General features: G+C 42.2%; 1 protein-coding gene across 1 annotated transcript in view; it reads left to right on the top strand.

The window, feature by feature from the left end:
* Positions 1 to 266: 266 nt before the first annotated feature.
* The window catches only part of HTR2A (5-hydroxytryptamine receptor 2A), a gene marked incomplete at its 5' end in the record, with an annotated part of 56043 nt that continues 40517 nt past the window's right edge, over positions 267 to 15792 (top strand). Inside the window, 2 exons of the mRNA XM_079721945.1 lie at positions 267 to 678; positions 3688 to 3888. Of these exons, the coding sequence (XP_079578071.1) occupies positions 267 to 678; positions 3688 to 3888 (613 nt within the window). The remainder of the gene's footprint in view (positions 679 to 3687; positions 3889 to 15792) is intronic.

Genomic DNA, 15792 nt, shown 5'->3' with positions numbered 1-15792 from the left:
CATTCTGCTTTTTTGCCCTTGCTTTGGAGAAAAAAATCAAATCAGACAAAGGATTCTACTGAAATTGTGAAGGAAGGAAGTATAAGGAAGCCACCGCAGTTCTTTAACTACTATTGTAATAATGGGAGAAAAAAAAGCCAACCAAAGGAGCCCAGCACGTACGCCAGCCTCAGTGTGACAGAGCATGGGGACATAAAGCTGAATGGTGAGCAGAACCTGTAACTCAGTTTTTCGGCACTTCATCTGCTACAAGTTCCAGCTTAGACATGGATATTCTCTGTGAAGAAAACACTTCTGTGAGCTCAACTACAAACTCCTTAACGCAATTAAATGATGACACAAGGCTCTACAACAATGACTTTAACTCCGGAGACGCTAACACTTCGGATGCGTTTAACTGGACAGTGGACTCAGAAAATCGAACCAACCTTTCCTGTGAGGGCTGCCTGTCACCACCCTGCTTCTCCTTACTTCATCTCCAGGAAAAGAACTGGTCTGCTTTGTTGACAACTGTAGTGATTATTCTAACCATTGCTGGAAACATACTCGTCATCATGGCAGTGTCCCTAGAGAAAAAGCTGCAGAATGCCACCAACTATTTCCTGATGTCACTTGCCATAGCTGATATGCTGCTGGGTTTCCTTGTCATGCCCGTGTCCACATTAACCATCCTTTATGGTGAGTGGCGTTGGTTTCCCAGCTGTACCCACACTGGTAACAAAGCATGTGCATGTCATTAGCAGATGAGTCAGGGCTCATGGGACAAACTAAGCGCAAGGCTTTGTTTATACAGGAGGGTCTACCATATTATACTACTTAACTTTTACTTTTAAAATGAGACCTCACATTTTAAGAAATCAGACAACCTGTTATGTGTGATCACTGGAGAATTTTGTGCTTTGAAACATGTATATTTTATGCAGAGAGATAAGGTGTTGTGCTAAAAAACATGTACCTTTTATGTAGAATTATAAAGGTCCCAATACAGTCATGAAGCAATGACATCTGTCGTTCTGAATCCACTTGGTTTTCGCTCCTTTATATTCTCAACCAAATTCTCAAACCAGCCCTCAAGACAGGACAGTTTTATCTTTGTCACACTGTTTTCAGCACTTCTAATGAAGGAGTAAAACTTTCCCAGTTACCTTGGAACATTTGCAGAGAGAATATTAGTGGTGCAGTGGGTTTACTGTTAAAATATGGAGTCTCCATTAGAATAAATGAATTACACCAGTTTTAAATTGTTCCCTGCCTGGAGAAGCTAATTTGGAAGTGTGCCTTTGAATTATAACCTCGACTCTTTAAAAATGCATAGGCATAAACTCCTCCCGTCTGGTTTAGAGGAGGGTGGGAAACACATGGGAAGAGATTAATCTTGCTTTCTTCTCAATAGAGTTTGAAAGAGTCAGACCTCTCAGCAAGTAGGCAAACACTGGGATAGCTTCAGTGGGAAGCAGAATGTGATATTCTTTACAAATTATGAGTAATACAGCTAGATTTCTCTTTAAAAGGGGGCAGAGAATCTTCAGACTGCTGATACAGGCACACCGGCAGTCACCCAGAGCTAGAAACAAGTTATGAGTGCTGTCTTTTAGAAGGGATGTTCTGGCCAAGCCTTAAGGGTTTAAAAAAAAAAAAAAAAAAATCAACCCAGCCCCAAGGAATATGGAGGAGGAAGGAGGTGAGCAATGGAGCGCAGGGGCAGGGGCGCCGGTTTGCACAGGGTCGATAGTGCTCTTTGCAAGGCCAGTCTCCGCTTGACCACTCACAATGTCACACCAGGATGATTTGATTAAATTCTCCCGTCATTTCCGGACATCCTGGAGAGGTTCCCGCTTCCTAAAACCCCGCTGCGTTGAAGGCAAACTCCAGGAGTGGGAGATGACTCTCAGAGGGCCTGTCCGGGAACCAAAAGCCCGGTGGGGGGAGGGCGGGGGGACCTCCGAGCGGCAGGTGGACCCCCGAGCGGCCCGTGGGGACAAGCAATGGCCAGCCGGGTTAGGAAGCCGAGACCTGCCCGGAGCCTCCGGCTCGGGGTGCAATGGCGCCCTCTGGCGGCCACCACTCTGCGCACAGCTGGTTCCTGCCCAGAGATGCCTGGGCAGGCATCTGAACTGTCCCTGAACTGGTCCTGTCCCTGAACTGGTCCTCCGGACACCGCTGGGTGGGTGAGGAAATGCCCCCTCCTTATCCCCACCACGGAAACCCAAACTACGGCCCGCGGCTGCCTCCTTGCAGAGAAAACTCCTCCCAGGGTCAACATCAGTTCCGACCAGGCAAAGCATGACTTCCCCCCAGGCACTGCTAAGAAAAGTTCTCTCCTTTTAGCTCAAGCTCTCTGCAAATGGCGTGAAAGGCACCAAGTCCGACTTGTATCCTGCACCCTTTACTTTTCTAAACATCGGTGGTGGCATTTGGTAGAGAGTATGTTTGTGACTAGAGAGTTCGTTCAGCTCTGTGGGTCCAGAATGCCGTGAAAGAAAGGTGGTCTTCATAATTTTCCTTCTCACATGTGTACAGATTTAACACCATTGCTTATATTGTCATCAAAACTAAGGTTTATATAACCGTTTGATCTCCCTCTAAAACAAACGAACAGGAGACTGTGTGCCCAATAAGGCATACCCTGCCTTCCTAGTGCAGCAGGTGACTTCCTGCAGTGCGTCTCATGGGGGAATCCTCTGGGTAGCTTTAAATCACTTTAATGTTTGGGGCGCCCTCCACCCACCCTGCTGGGCATCAGGACCTACAGAAAAGCTGTCCAGCTGATTCTAATGTGCAGCCCTGGGTGAGAACCACTGCCCTAGGCAGCAGTTACCCAAGTGTGGTCTCTGGACCAGCAGCATCAGTACCAGATGGGAAATTGTTAGAAATGCAAATCCCCCTGCATCACTGCACACTTTCAGAATCAGAACCCCTGGACATGGGGTCCAGCAGTCCCATTTTAAGAAACCACCTCGGAGATTCTGAGGCTTGTTAAAGTTTGAGCACCACTGCCCTGAAACAGTTCTCAGGACAAGAATACCATGCTTTTCTTGACCACTGTCTTCATTTTCACCCCACACCCCCCAAGTTTGAGTTTAACGCCCAAAGTATTATTAGGTAATTATTTTTCATTTTCACAAAGAAATTCCCAATCTGGCTTTTTAATCATTTCTTCATTCACACCAGTAGCATTTTTGAGAGACCACTAAATGCCATCACTGTGCAAGACTCAGCAGTTGTAATAATGGCTGAGAGATGGCCTAACCTCAGGGAACCTACAATCTGTGAAAGATATGTGAATAAATCATGACAGTACACTGCAAGAGGTGCTTCAGTAGAGGAACCCATCATACCTCATAGCTCCTGACCTAAGTCACCCAAAACAAAAAGGAGGTAGGTTTTGTTAGGTAGAGGAGACAGAACGAGAGAAACCCCAGGGAGACACACCCTGAGTTTACAACACACCAGCATGATTCCAGCCACAAGAAGTTTTCAAACCTTGTATTCAGCCAGTGCAATCTTACTATAGTTAAGTACAGCTGCCATCAGGCTTTTTGGAAATACTGAAAATATTAATATCTTGTGTTGCCCTTTGCTGTTACCTGGGCCTTTATCCCAGGATGGAAACTGTTCAAGCAGGGTAAATTCCACACACCAGAGAAGGTCAAGGTCGCTAACCGATGCTAACCTTCTGCATCACAGGGTACCGGTGGCCTCTGCCTAGCAAGCTCTGTGCCGTCTGGATTTACCTGGATGTACTCTTCTCCACGGCCTCCATCATGCACCTCTGTGCCATCTCCCTGGATCGCTATGTTGCCATCCAGAACCCCATCCATCACAGCCGATTCAACTCCAGAACTAAGGCATTTCTGAAAATAATTGCTGTTTGGACTATATCAGTAGGTAAGTAGGAACGGTATTTTGGAATCTCATTTGCAATGACAGTTCATGCCTTCTAAGTAGATTTGTCCTGTTTTGTTGCACTGAACCCTGACATCCTGAATGTACTGTTTTGCTTGTTGCAAGACATGTTATAGTAATTGTTAGATTTGCTTTAGGAAAGAAAAATCTGTAATGTCACTGGCTGACAACATAAATTTGTATTTTTTTGCACAGGTAAAAACATATACACCAATAGAGCCAAACGTGAGAATAACTGGGCCATGGCCACCTCCAAAAACTTTCCCCATCTCACACTTCCAAATTCACTCAATTCAAGTTTCTAAATTCCTAAATCTTGAGTTTCCCAGAGACCTCAATGTTTATAATCACTGGACTTGTGGTCAGTATAAGAATACAGAGCGGACTTCCCTGGTGGCGCAGTGGCTGAGAGTCTGCCTGCCAATGCAGGGGACACGGGTCCGTGTCCCGGTCCAGGAAGATCCCACATGCCGAGGAGCAGCTGGGCCCATGAGCCATGGCCACTGAGCCTGTGCGTCCGGACCCTGTGCTCCACAACGGGAGAGGCCACAACAATGAGAGGCCTGCGTACCGCAAAAAAAAAAAAAAAAAAAAAAAAAAGAATACAGGGCTCCCATACTGGAGAATACACAGCTTCTGGGGGATAGAGAAGGTACCAGGTGCCATAACTCAGAGGGAGAAAGAAAGTGAGGACAGAGGATGGTGGCAGGACCTGCTCACAGGGTACCCAGCCCTTCTGTAACCTTCCTCCTCCACTTATGATAAAACATGCCAGAGGATTTCAACCCACTTCACTTAGGTTGATTACACACCTTCACCTGTTGCCAGTATTGATCTTCTCTCACACACCTAACAGCCAGGAAAGCCCAGGTAGTGGAAGCTAAAGGAACAGCTCCCAGGCAGCTAAGTCAATTGCACCTGTCCCCTAAGCAGGCTTGGTTCATAACCCAAAATTCCCTGGGATTTGTTTTAAAATTGCCAAGTGGGAACGATGTGCCTGCTTACAGCCATAAGGGTGCCAGTATCTACTAACATGAGAAGCTATGGGATTTGGTGGCAGGCTTGACATCAAGGACTCCAAACCCTGCTTGCACTGCTGAACTTCATAAGTTACTTCCTGGGAAACAGATGTCGCTCCCAAAATATGCTTGTAGTTTCTGGGCCTCTGCAATCTTGGACACATCCTACTAGGATCAAGAGAATGAAGGACTAGTGGTTCTCAATCCCAGCTGCACATAAAAGCCCCGGGGAGAGTTTCTGATTTCATTGGTCCGTGGCAGGGCCTGGTGACTGAGGTGCAGCCAGGGTTGAGGACTGAGACAGTTGCAGAGGGAAATGCAATTAGAGGGGCAAGAATAACGTGAATGAAGCGAGCCAAGCTATTGTCAAATTTACTTAGCTTTACCCCTGGACACTGTCCTATTAGTGAGACAGACGCTGGGAGAGTCACCCAATCTTTTACCGTCAGCTGCATGCCACCCCTTTCCCTGCCTTAGTCAAGCTTAATAATAGCACGAGTAGTAAGGGCTGTTTCTGAGCAACGACCAGAAACACAGTCATGTTCCAAGCACCTTATGGAAAATAAGCTGCAGAGAAATAAGTTGCACAGGATGACAGAGCTCATAACCAGAAATCACCCTGGGTCAATCCTATTTGAAAGCCTACACCCTTACCACTGCCCAGTAAGACAGTCTGCTTCCTCTCCTTCCAGCCATCACCCCAGGAGGCAGGCAGGCTGGAATGAATAGTTGTGGGGTGATGGTCAGGGGTCATGATCCATTTGGCCAAACTTTTACTGCATAACTACTGTGTGCTTGGCACTGGATATACTAAGGTATGCATTCAGAGATCTCTGACCACGTGGTCGGGGAAGGCAGGTAAGAAAACATAAGAAACGCTGAAGTTACGTAGGCTCTATACCACAAGTCTGTGAGATGTGTGTCTGAGGAGTTGGTAAAGGTAAAATAATAATGTCTGTTCTAGTGAAGGGGCTCAGCATAAATATCCTCCCGAATTGTTTTTCTAGTGTTTCTATTTCCATTGTTTTTTTTGTTGTTGTACATTTAAATCCTCAGGCTAGAATTTTTGTATATGGTCTAACATGTTTTCTTCTACCAATTATTAGAGCCTTTTCAGTATCTATTGATATCAGCTTTTCCCCTTCAATTTCTTGATGTATTTCATTTTCTTTGTAGGTTTTAATATTAAACTGCCCTTGCATGCCTGGAATGTATTCATGAACGAAATTGGATTTCTATGACTTTGTTAGTTGGTTTATTATTCTTATAAGGTTTCTTTCTGTAGCCTTATTAAATTTGAGAGGGTTCTGATTTTCCCCTAAGGTCTTGAAATATTTAGTAGGAATGTACTTTAAAGGTTATATAGAATTTAGTTCAAATCTTTCTCGTCCTGGTGCCTTTTCAAAAGGTGTCTTTAATTATATCACAAACCTCTTCAAAATTTTTCATTTACATTTTCTACATTGTATGCAACTAATGACCCAAAACAAAGTTTAAGTTATCTTTTGTATTGATTCTTTTATTATTAAACGTAATGCTATTTGTTTTAAACTCTGCTTCATCTGTTATTAGTATAGCTATGCCAGTGTTTTTACGTTGTGATTTTCTGGATATATCCTATTCCATCGTATATACTGTCAAACTCCTTTCTGACTTAATATTAAGTACATTGTTTGTAAGAAGCATATAAAATTGTTTTGTTTTTATCTAGTCAATCTGTCTTTTTTGGTTTAAACTTTTTTTTGAAGATTGCCATTTTTTTAAATAAATTTATTTTTGGCTCTGTTGGGTTTTCATTGCTGTGCGCGGGCTTTTTCTAGTTGTGGCGAGCAGGGGCTGCTCTTCATTGTGGTGCGTGGGCTTCTCATTACAGTGGCTTCTCTTGTGCGGAGCATGGACTCTAGGCACGGGAGCTTCAGTAGTGGTGGCTCACAGGCTCTAGAGCCAAGGCTCAGTAGTTGTGGCGCATGGGCTTAGTTGCTCCACGGCATGTGGGATCTTCCCGGACCAGGGGTCAAACCCGTGTCCCCTGCATTGGCAGGCAGATTCTTAACCACTGTGCCACCAGGGAAGTCCCCAATCTGGTTTGTTTTTTTTTTTTTTTTTTTTTTGCAGTACGCAGGCCTCTCACCGCTGTGGCCTCTCCCGTTGCGGAGCACAGGCTCCAGACGCGCAGGCTCAGCGGCCATGGCTCACGGGCCCAGCCGCTCCGCGGCATGTGGGATCCTCCTGTACCAGGGCACGAACCCATGTCCCCTGCATCGGCAGGCGGACTCTCAACCACTGCGCCACCAGGGAAGCCCTCCCAATCTGTCTTTTAATTGGACTATTTAGTTCATTTACATTTAATGTAACCCAGATATACTGGGCTTAAATTTACCCTCTTACAATTTTCTTTTTATTTCCCATTTATTCTATATTCCAGATTCTCTCCATTCTTGCCTTCTTTTAGACTAATCAAGAATTGTTAATTCATTATTCCCCTTCATAAGCTTGTTAAGTTATTCCATTCTTTTAAATCCTTTTAGTGATTACAGCATTCATTTTTGACCTAAAGGAGGCTAATACAAATTACTTGTATCACGTTTGTTTGTTTGTTTATTTATTTATGGCTGTGTTGGGCCCTCATTGCCGCATGCAGGCTTTCTTTAGTTGCAGCGAGTGGGGGTTACTCTTCATTGAGGTGCGCGGGCTTCTCATTGCAGTGGCTTCTCTTGTTGCAGACCATGGGCTCTAGGTGTGCAGGCTCAGTAGTTGTGGCACACGGGCTTAGTTGCTCCGCAGCATGTGGGATCTTTCCGGACCAGTGCTCGAACCTGTGTCCCCTGAATTGGCAGGGGATTCTTAACCACTGTGCCACCAGGGAAGCCCCTTATCTCTTCTTAAATGATGCAAAAACCTTAGAATATTTAACTCAATTTTGTTATTTTTATAACAAAAAACTTTTTATAACATTTTTATTTTGACTTCATTTTCAGCATATTTTTGTTCAGTATAGAATTCAAATTTGGCAGTTATCTTTTTTCAGCAATTTATGGGTAACATTCTAAAGTTCTAGCTTATATTGTTTCTTTGTGAGAACTCTGCTGTCAGACTTATTGTTGTTCCTTAGAACAGGGTGGGTCCCCAACACCCAGGCCATAGACCAGTACCAGTCTGCAGCCTGTGAGGAACTGAGCCACACAGCAGGAGGTGAGCAGCGGGCATCGAGCAAACAAAGCTTCATCTGCTGCTCCCCATCGCTCTCTTTACCACCTGAGCCATCACCCCGCTTCCCCCTGTCCGTGGAAAAATTGTCTTCCACGAAACTGGTCCCTGGTGCCAAAAAGTTTGGGGACCACTGCCTGAGAAACTACCATCTCTTACCACCCTCTGCTGCTTTGGGATTTTTTCTTTGTATTTTAGCAATTTTACTACAATGTGCCTAGATGTGGGTCAGTTCTGGTCTTAACCTACATGGTGTTTGTACTGATTCTTAAGTTTGTAGCTCAATGCCTTTTGTCAGCTGGGGAGAACTCTTGACCGTCATCTTTTCAAATATTCCATCTGCCCCATTCTCCCTTCCCCCACCCACTTCTTAGACTCCAATTTCTTGTCTGGTAGAACTTTTACCCATGTTTATGACTCTTAAATGCTTTTCTACATTTTTCACCTTTTTTCAATTCTTACTTTAGTCTGGATAATTTTACTGACTTTTCTTCTCCTGGGTTATTAATCCTCTCACCAGCTATTTCTAATTTGCTATTTAAACCTATATACTTTATTTTTAATTTGGTACTGCATGTTTAGTTTTAGAATTGCCACTTGATTCTTTTTATAGATTCTGGTTCTCTGGAATAACTTTCCACGTTTTCATCTATTTTCTTAAATACTAATCACAGGTATCTGGGTATCTGAGTAACCTGGGAATTTCTATTTTCTGGGGTCTTTTTCTGCTTGGTTCTGTCAGCTGGTAAGCCTGGTAATTTTATTAAACACTGACAATGGGAAAAAAAATGTGGATACTCCACTGATGTTCTCATTCTTCAGACAGGGGTCCTTTAACTTTAGCAGGCAGTTAGAATAGGTCCCCTAAATCCAATCAGGGATTAAGCTAGGTTTAGGCTGAGTTTTTGTAACCACTGGTCTGTTTTCAGTTTGCCCTTACACCTGGGATATATTCCTGCATGAGCTCAGGGGGAGGACCAAGGTGTTCTCCATTTTGAAGAGCCCTCAACTCCAGTTTTTGTCTCCTCAGCACTATAAGGCTGCTACTAACTTTAAAAAATTTTTTTAATTGGGAGTATAGTTGATTTACAATGTCATGTTAGTTTCTGCTGTACAGCAAAGTGAATCAGGGGCTTCCCTGGTGGCACAGTGGTTAAGAATCCGCCTGCCAATGCAGGGGACACAGATTCGAGCCCTGGTCCAGGAAGATCCCACATGCCGCGGGGCAAATAAGCCCGTGCGCCACAACTACTGAGCCTGTGCTCTAGAGCCCGCAAGCCACAACTACTGAGCCCGTGTGCCACAATTACTGAAGCCCATGCACCTAGAGCCCGTGCTTTGCAATGAGAGAAGCCACCACAATGAGAAGCCCGTGCACCACAATGAAGAGTAGCCCCCGCTCGCCACAACTAGAGAAAGCCCGCACACAACAAAGACCCAACACAGGCAAAAATAAATTAATTAAAAAGTCAATCAGTTATCCATATCCACTCTTTCTTAGATTCTTTACCCATATAGGTCATTACAGAGAATTGAGTGGACTTCCCTTCTATAGAGTAGCGTGTATATGTCTTTACTCAACCTCTCCATCTGTTCTTCTAGCAAGTTGGTAAACGCCTTAAAGGGGAAGGAGGCTCATACTATTACCTTACTTTTTTCCTCTTCCCATCACTCCAGAATCCTAACCCCTGAAATCCTGACTGCTTAGACAGCCCTAACTGCAATTTCTGATCTCCCAATCCCTGCTGAGACACAGTTTGGGGCCTTGAATTTTGCTTTATTTGACACTAGTATTCCATACCTCCTCCTCCTCGTTTGAATTTTTCCAGTCTATCTTTTCTCACCTCTTCATTTTTAATCTTTGTTCTTTTGTTTAATAAATATATTTTCACAACTTACAGATGGATTTTTTAAAATAAAATCTGACAGTCTCTGCCTTTTGATAATGAAAGTCAGCCTGTCTCCATTTACTGTGACAACTGACATAATTGGTTTTATTCCTCCCATTTTACATTCATCATGTATCTTTCTTTGTAATAGTTCATTTTCTTCCCCATTTCATATGTTTGCTGACTTACACAATGTTTTCTTCATTTCCCTCGCCCCATGCCAGTTAATTTGAATTTCTACTTGGCTTTTCCATTCCTTTCGTGATTATAGTCCCATCCCAAATAATCATTACACTGATATTTCTATTATTATATACAAAATAAATAACCCCACTAAATTGTTTTATTTCCTCATTCACCCTGAGTCCCAATTCATAGGTTTTTCTATAATTTTAAAATAACCTAGTGGCACAATAGATCTTTTTTAAGCAAGTCAAAAAATGCAGAAACCATAAAGATCGATATAGACATAGCTGACTACACTAGAAATAGTACATTTTATGTGCTTAAAATCAATATAAACAAAGTCAAAAGAAGAATTTCAATGTCTGTGAATAACAGACCAAGGGTTGCTATCCTTAACATACAAAGAGCACCCACATTTTGATAAAAAATGAAAAGACAAGCAACCCAACAGGGAAATAAGCAAACTGTATGAACAGGCAATTCACAGAAAGTTAAAATGGACAAAGTTCATGAAAAACGCTCAGCCTTTTTACAGTCATGGAAATGTAATTTAAAACAATAATGCAGTACTATCACCCATCTGATTGGCAACATTAAAATAAGTGAAAATACCCACTGCAGCTTTGGATATGGTGCCCTATGTACTCAGATTCTGTTTGTGTGAATTTGAATTGTTTGTTCTTGGACAATCTAGCAAGAGTTATTCAATATTAAAATTTGACCTACCAACCCCACTTGAGAGAATCTGTTCTACAGAAAAACAAAAGTACACGTAAGAATCTATGGGAATTTGGGGAAATAGCAGAAAAGTGGAAAGGCTAGGTCATGGCTGAATGTATTATTTTTGTCTAAATTATGGAATATTTTGCAGCTCTTAAAAATATCGAGTTGGGGTTATTTGATATTCAACCAGAGGAATGTTAAGTGCAAAAAAATAAAATAAGTTTCAGTGTGGTATGCATGGTCTGGGCCCATTAGGGTAAGATAATAGTAATAATATATGGAGACATTTACATACTAGCACTGAGAAACTACTGAAAGATTTCACACTTGTCAAGAAGGTAAAATTAGCCATAAGAAAAAACAAAGTAATGCCATTTACAGCAACATGGATGGACCTAGAGATTGTCATACTGAGTGAAGTAAGTCAGACAGAGAAAGACAAATACCATATGATACCGCTTACATGTGGAATCTAAAAAAGGGTACCAGCGAACTTATCTACAAAACAGAAAGTGTTACAATGTAGAAAATAAACTTATGGTTACCAGGGGGTAAGGGATGGGGAGGGATAAATTGGGATTGACATATACATGCTACTACATATAAAATAGATAATAAGGACCTACCATACACCTGAAACTAACACAACTTGTAAATCAACTACACTCCAATAAAAATTTTAAAAGAAATGTATACAACATAAAAAAAGGTAAAATCAGAATGATAGGATTGTTATATTTTCCCTTATATATTTCTGTATAGTTTTGCCACAAGTATGATGATGAAAGTGCTTTAGATGATCAAGAATGAAACAGTTACACCTGCATCATGGGAGGGAGGGCTCTATGGAGGAGGTGGCTGACCCTCAAAGTTTGCGAGGATCTAACAGACGGCAACCTTGGTGACCACATCATAGATTACTCAAGTTCTCTTGCACTGAGTATTTCTGAAATTAGCCTCTTCTTTCCCCTCCTTACTGAAACCGGCTTGGTCGTTTTATTTTTTCCAAGGCTTCTATCTAACTCTGAGGAAAATGAACATAATTACAAATCAATTGAGTTTTCTACTTGTGAGCTTCTCTGAGTAAAGAAGTAATGAGTAAAGATTGAAGCATTAGATTAAGAATGATCCTGAGGTTCTCTGGATTTCATTTTGCCTTCATAAACCCAGTTCCCTTGATCAGGGGAAACTGTGACTTCAACTACAATATATAAAATGAGCAAACCTTTTCCTCATGATTGCCTTGCCAATGCCATGTGAGAAGAGAAAGTAGATGCTACTTATTCCTTGACCATCTTTAGCAGGTTAAAGTACATATTAGATAGAAAATGTGAAAATGACTATTTTCACATTGTCATATCCTGACAAGCAAGCAAAGACACCAATTTTTTTCTTGTGCTTATTTCATTGCAGAAATATATTTGCAGCTCATAGAGTAATTTTGAAGTATCATAAGTGTAAATAAGATTTGTTTTCCTCAAGGCTAAGCATGACCTTGTATTTTATGCACTATTACTTTTATAATAGAAGAGACAAGCTGTGTCCATTAATTTTGTCCTTTGCCTTCACAAACCGGGACACCACACATAGAACCCTAAACGAAATGCTTAGATCACTGGGTCCAACCTCATGCCTTCAGGCAGATCAAAAAACCTACCTTCCTAGACAGTGCGGTTGAATAAGGCAGGTTTGAGGGACAGTGAAAATGATGTCACTATAGTTTTAAATTGTATTTATCTGATCATATAGTATTCTGAGGATCTTTTCATGTTTATGAGCAAATTTATATTATGTTTTCTATGGTTGGCTGCTTATAGCTTTTGCTGTAGAATTTGGTGGTTATAAGCAAAAGCCTGGAGCCAAATATCTGGCTCTGTCCCCATAAGCTGTGTAACCTTGGGCAAGTTACTTAACCTCTCTGCACCTTCAGTTCCTGATGAATAAATGATGATAACAGTACGTATATTGTGAGGTTGCTTTAATGATTGAATAAATACAGCATTTGTCTCATAAATGTTAAGAGCTTACATCATCATTTGAACTCCTTTCTGTAAGGTTCTTGGACTTTTCCTAACATAAAATAGAAGAATTAACTTTTTGTCTGTATTCTCACAATTTATCTATGTATTCCCAGCGTGTTGTCACTTGCCATTGTTTATAATGGTTTTCTTTTCCCCCACATGGACTTTTATTTTTATATAATTTTATCTATAAATGTTCTTTTCTCCTTTAGGGCTTCTGAGTTTCGAATCATTACTAAAATTGCCTTTCCCACTACAAAGTTATAAGAGGAATTCTTCCATATTTTCTTCCATTATTTTTATGGTTTTGTTTTATACATTTAAGTCTTTGACCCATTCAGAATTTAACCTGTGGTTCAATTTTATTATTTCTACACAGCTACTTATTATATCACTTATTTCCCCCACTGATTTGATATGTCACCTTTAGTATACTCAGTTCTCATGTATGTATTTGGGTTTATTTCTGGACTTTATGTTCTATTAATCAGTCGGTTCATTCACTTGCAGTATATTTAATTGAGGATATATAATATGGCTTTTATTATCTCTTAAATCTAGTATTCCTTCATAGCTTTCTTTCAGACCTTTACTGACCACTTTCATTTGCTTCTTTGAGTTTTTTAGGAATGAGCTTCTATCTAGTTTCAGAAAAGAAAATTTTATTCAAGCTGCGTTTAACTTTTTAAGTCAACTTTCTAGACCTTTTTCCTGTGTACTATTTTTGGTCTTGTTTATTTTTTGTGGTTTGTAAGCAGCCTCAAATTCTATATGGAATAAAGTGAAAGTATATAAAAAAATAAAACCTAAAAATTTTAGCACTTAGGTTTAAAATTTTTTGAATGCATGTTTAGGTCCAAAAGGAATAATAGTGAAATATGTATGTTGAGTATCCCTATCATACCATATCTTCTGGGGGGAAAAAATGGCTTGGAAAAACATAAAATAAATTAGCTGAATAAAATGGGCTCAAAACCAGATGGGGTTCTGTTGCCCTTTAGAGTGGGGGACATCCTTAACTCCACTGTCAGAAACCAATATATCTGAGGAGCCCACTTTGGAGTCTTTCCTCTAGGACCTTACAGGTTTAGGCCCGAGTCCCTTACTGCCAGGAGTCAGCCTAGGAACTGGGTTTCAGATAATCATCATGCAACCAGGACAGGAAAGGACTTGGGTTACCTGTTCTCTCTCCCACTGCTTAGAGATCACATTGTAGTGAGCATCTACCGAGATACAAAAGGAAACTTGTGAAGAATTAGTCTAAGTCGCCTTTCCCTCAGTTTCTCTATCTTCTAATTTCTCTCCTAGGTGAAGTAAAATCGCCTCCCCTTTTTCCCCATCTTTTTTGTCCCTGCCACAATGCATTAGCACATCAGAGGTCCAGGAAGGAGCTCTGGGCACTGCCTCAGCCTGCAGGTGAGCAGGTTGGCGTCCAGGAGCAGGGATGCTCACAGCCATGGCGAGAGGGGCTGCTGGCCTTCCCTAGGGTGCTTCAGCGCCAGAGAGCTGTCAAGGAGCCAGCTGTCACTGCCACTGCCCTGAAACAAAGCCTCTGCAGGGCCGCCACTCAGCCCATCTCCTTCTCTTGACCCCTGAGTGCAGCGGTCCTGTCCCTTTCTGTACACGGGTGCAGGGAATTTAGGGACATCTCCCCCACCAGACCACCTCTTCTCATACTTAAGCACATACCATCACGAAAAAGACTGTGTTCTTGGAGGATGTGTCCTCGGTTGTCCTTCAGGACACCATCCCAAGGGTAAGAGGAGACTTACTGGCCTGGGCAGCTCAGAGCCTTCCAGAGTGACAGCTGACTTCTCTCTGCATGACAGACTCTAGCCATAGCCATGGGACTATGTGCTGAATAAAACAGCACTTAGTAGCATACACTCTCCACAGCCACGGGAAACTGGTGGGCAAAATTAAGAAATGACCCAATGAAAAAGAATCGCTTTATCCTTTGTTAATTGGACCTTCGTCATAGACTGAGTTTCTTAGCTTTTGGCTCATCATTCTTCCAAGGAGAAGAAGTTAGAGCAGGAAGCACAGGACTGGGACTCCTACTGCTTCTGGCCACTTAAAGCAGAGGACTAGCATCCACATGTCGCCCCCTCCTGCCCTTGGACTGTGTCAGGAACTCACAGGCTATGGAGGCATATACTTGCTCCAAATCTATCCATCCCTTTTGGGCCCACAGGTGGGAATCTTCATTAAGTCAGGAGCCATAGCAGATCACCTGATCCATTTGTTATCACCCGCACTCTTTGTGCCCTGGTACCTGTTCTTTCAGTGGCCTAACAAGACACCAACCCTGCCCAACCAGACTTTACTGTTGCTGTGTTCTGTAACCAAGCGCTCCTGGAGAAAGTCACATGCTGTGAATCGGACACCACCTATCTGTGGTTTCCAACCTTGCCTCGACTCCCATTGCTATCAATCCTTTTGCTTTGCCCTTAGTGGATTTTTTCAAGTCTTTTTCCTATTCAAGTCTTCTTAGCAACCCGAGGTGCCATTCTCTAAGCAGACAATCTTATTCCCTTTTGCCCTAAGAAGGGGCCGTCAGGCGCAATTCGTTTTCTGTTTCTACTCCCATGTGCCAATTCCACTTTCAGTTCTCAATTTCCAAATGGGTGCCCCAAGAAGACGCAGGTTCTTCCGTACTTTGTCTCTACCTCCTATCTCTCCCGAAAGAACCTTTCCTGACTTCTCTCCACCCCCCTCCCTCTGATTTATTTTAATTCCCTCTGAAGATTCTACTCATTTGCTCCCTTTTGTCACCTCTCGTTTGTACCTCCAAGCACCATCCAGCTTTGACCTCCCTCCTTTTTACTGTTCTTCAAGGTC

The sequence above is a fragment of the Hyperoodon ampullatus genome, assembly GCF_949752795.1.
Source record: "Hyperoodon ampullatus genome assembly, chromosome: 16".
In the NCBI taxonomy this organism is placed as follows: Eukaryota; Metazoa; Chordata; class Mammalia; order Artiodactyla; family Ziphiidae; genus Hyperoodon; species Hyperoodon ampullatus.
The sequence above is the reverse complement of the archived record's forward strand: the minus strand, read 5'-3'. Positions and strand labels throughout refer to the sequence as shown.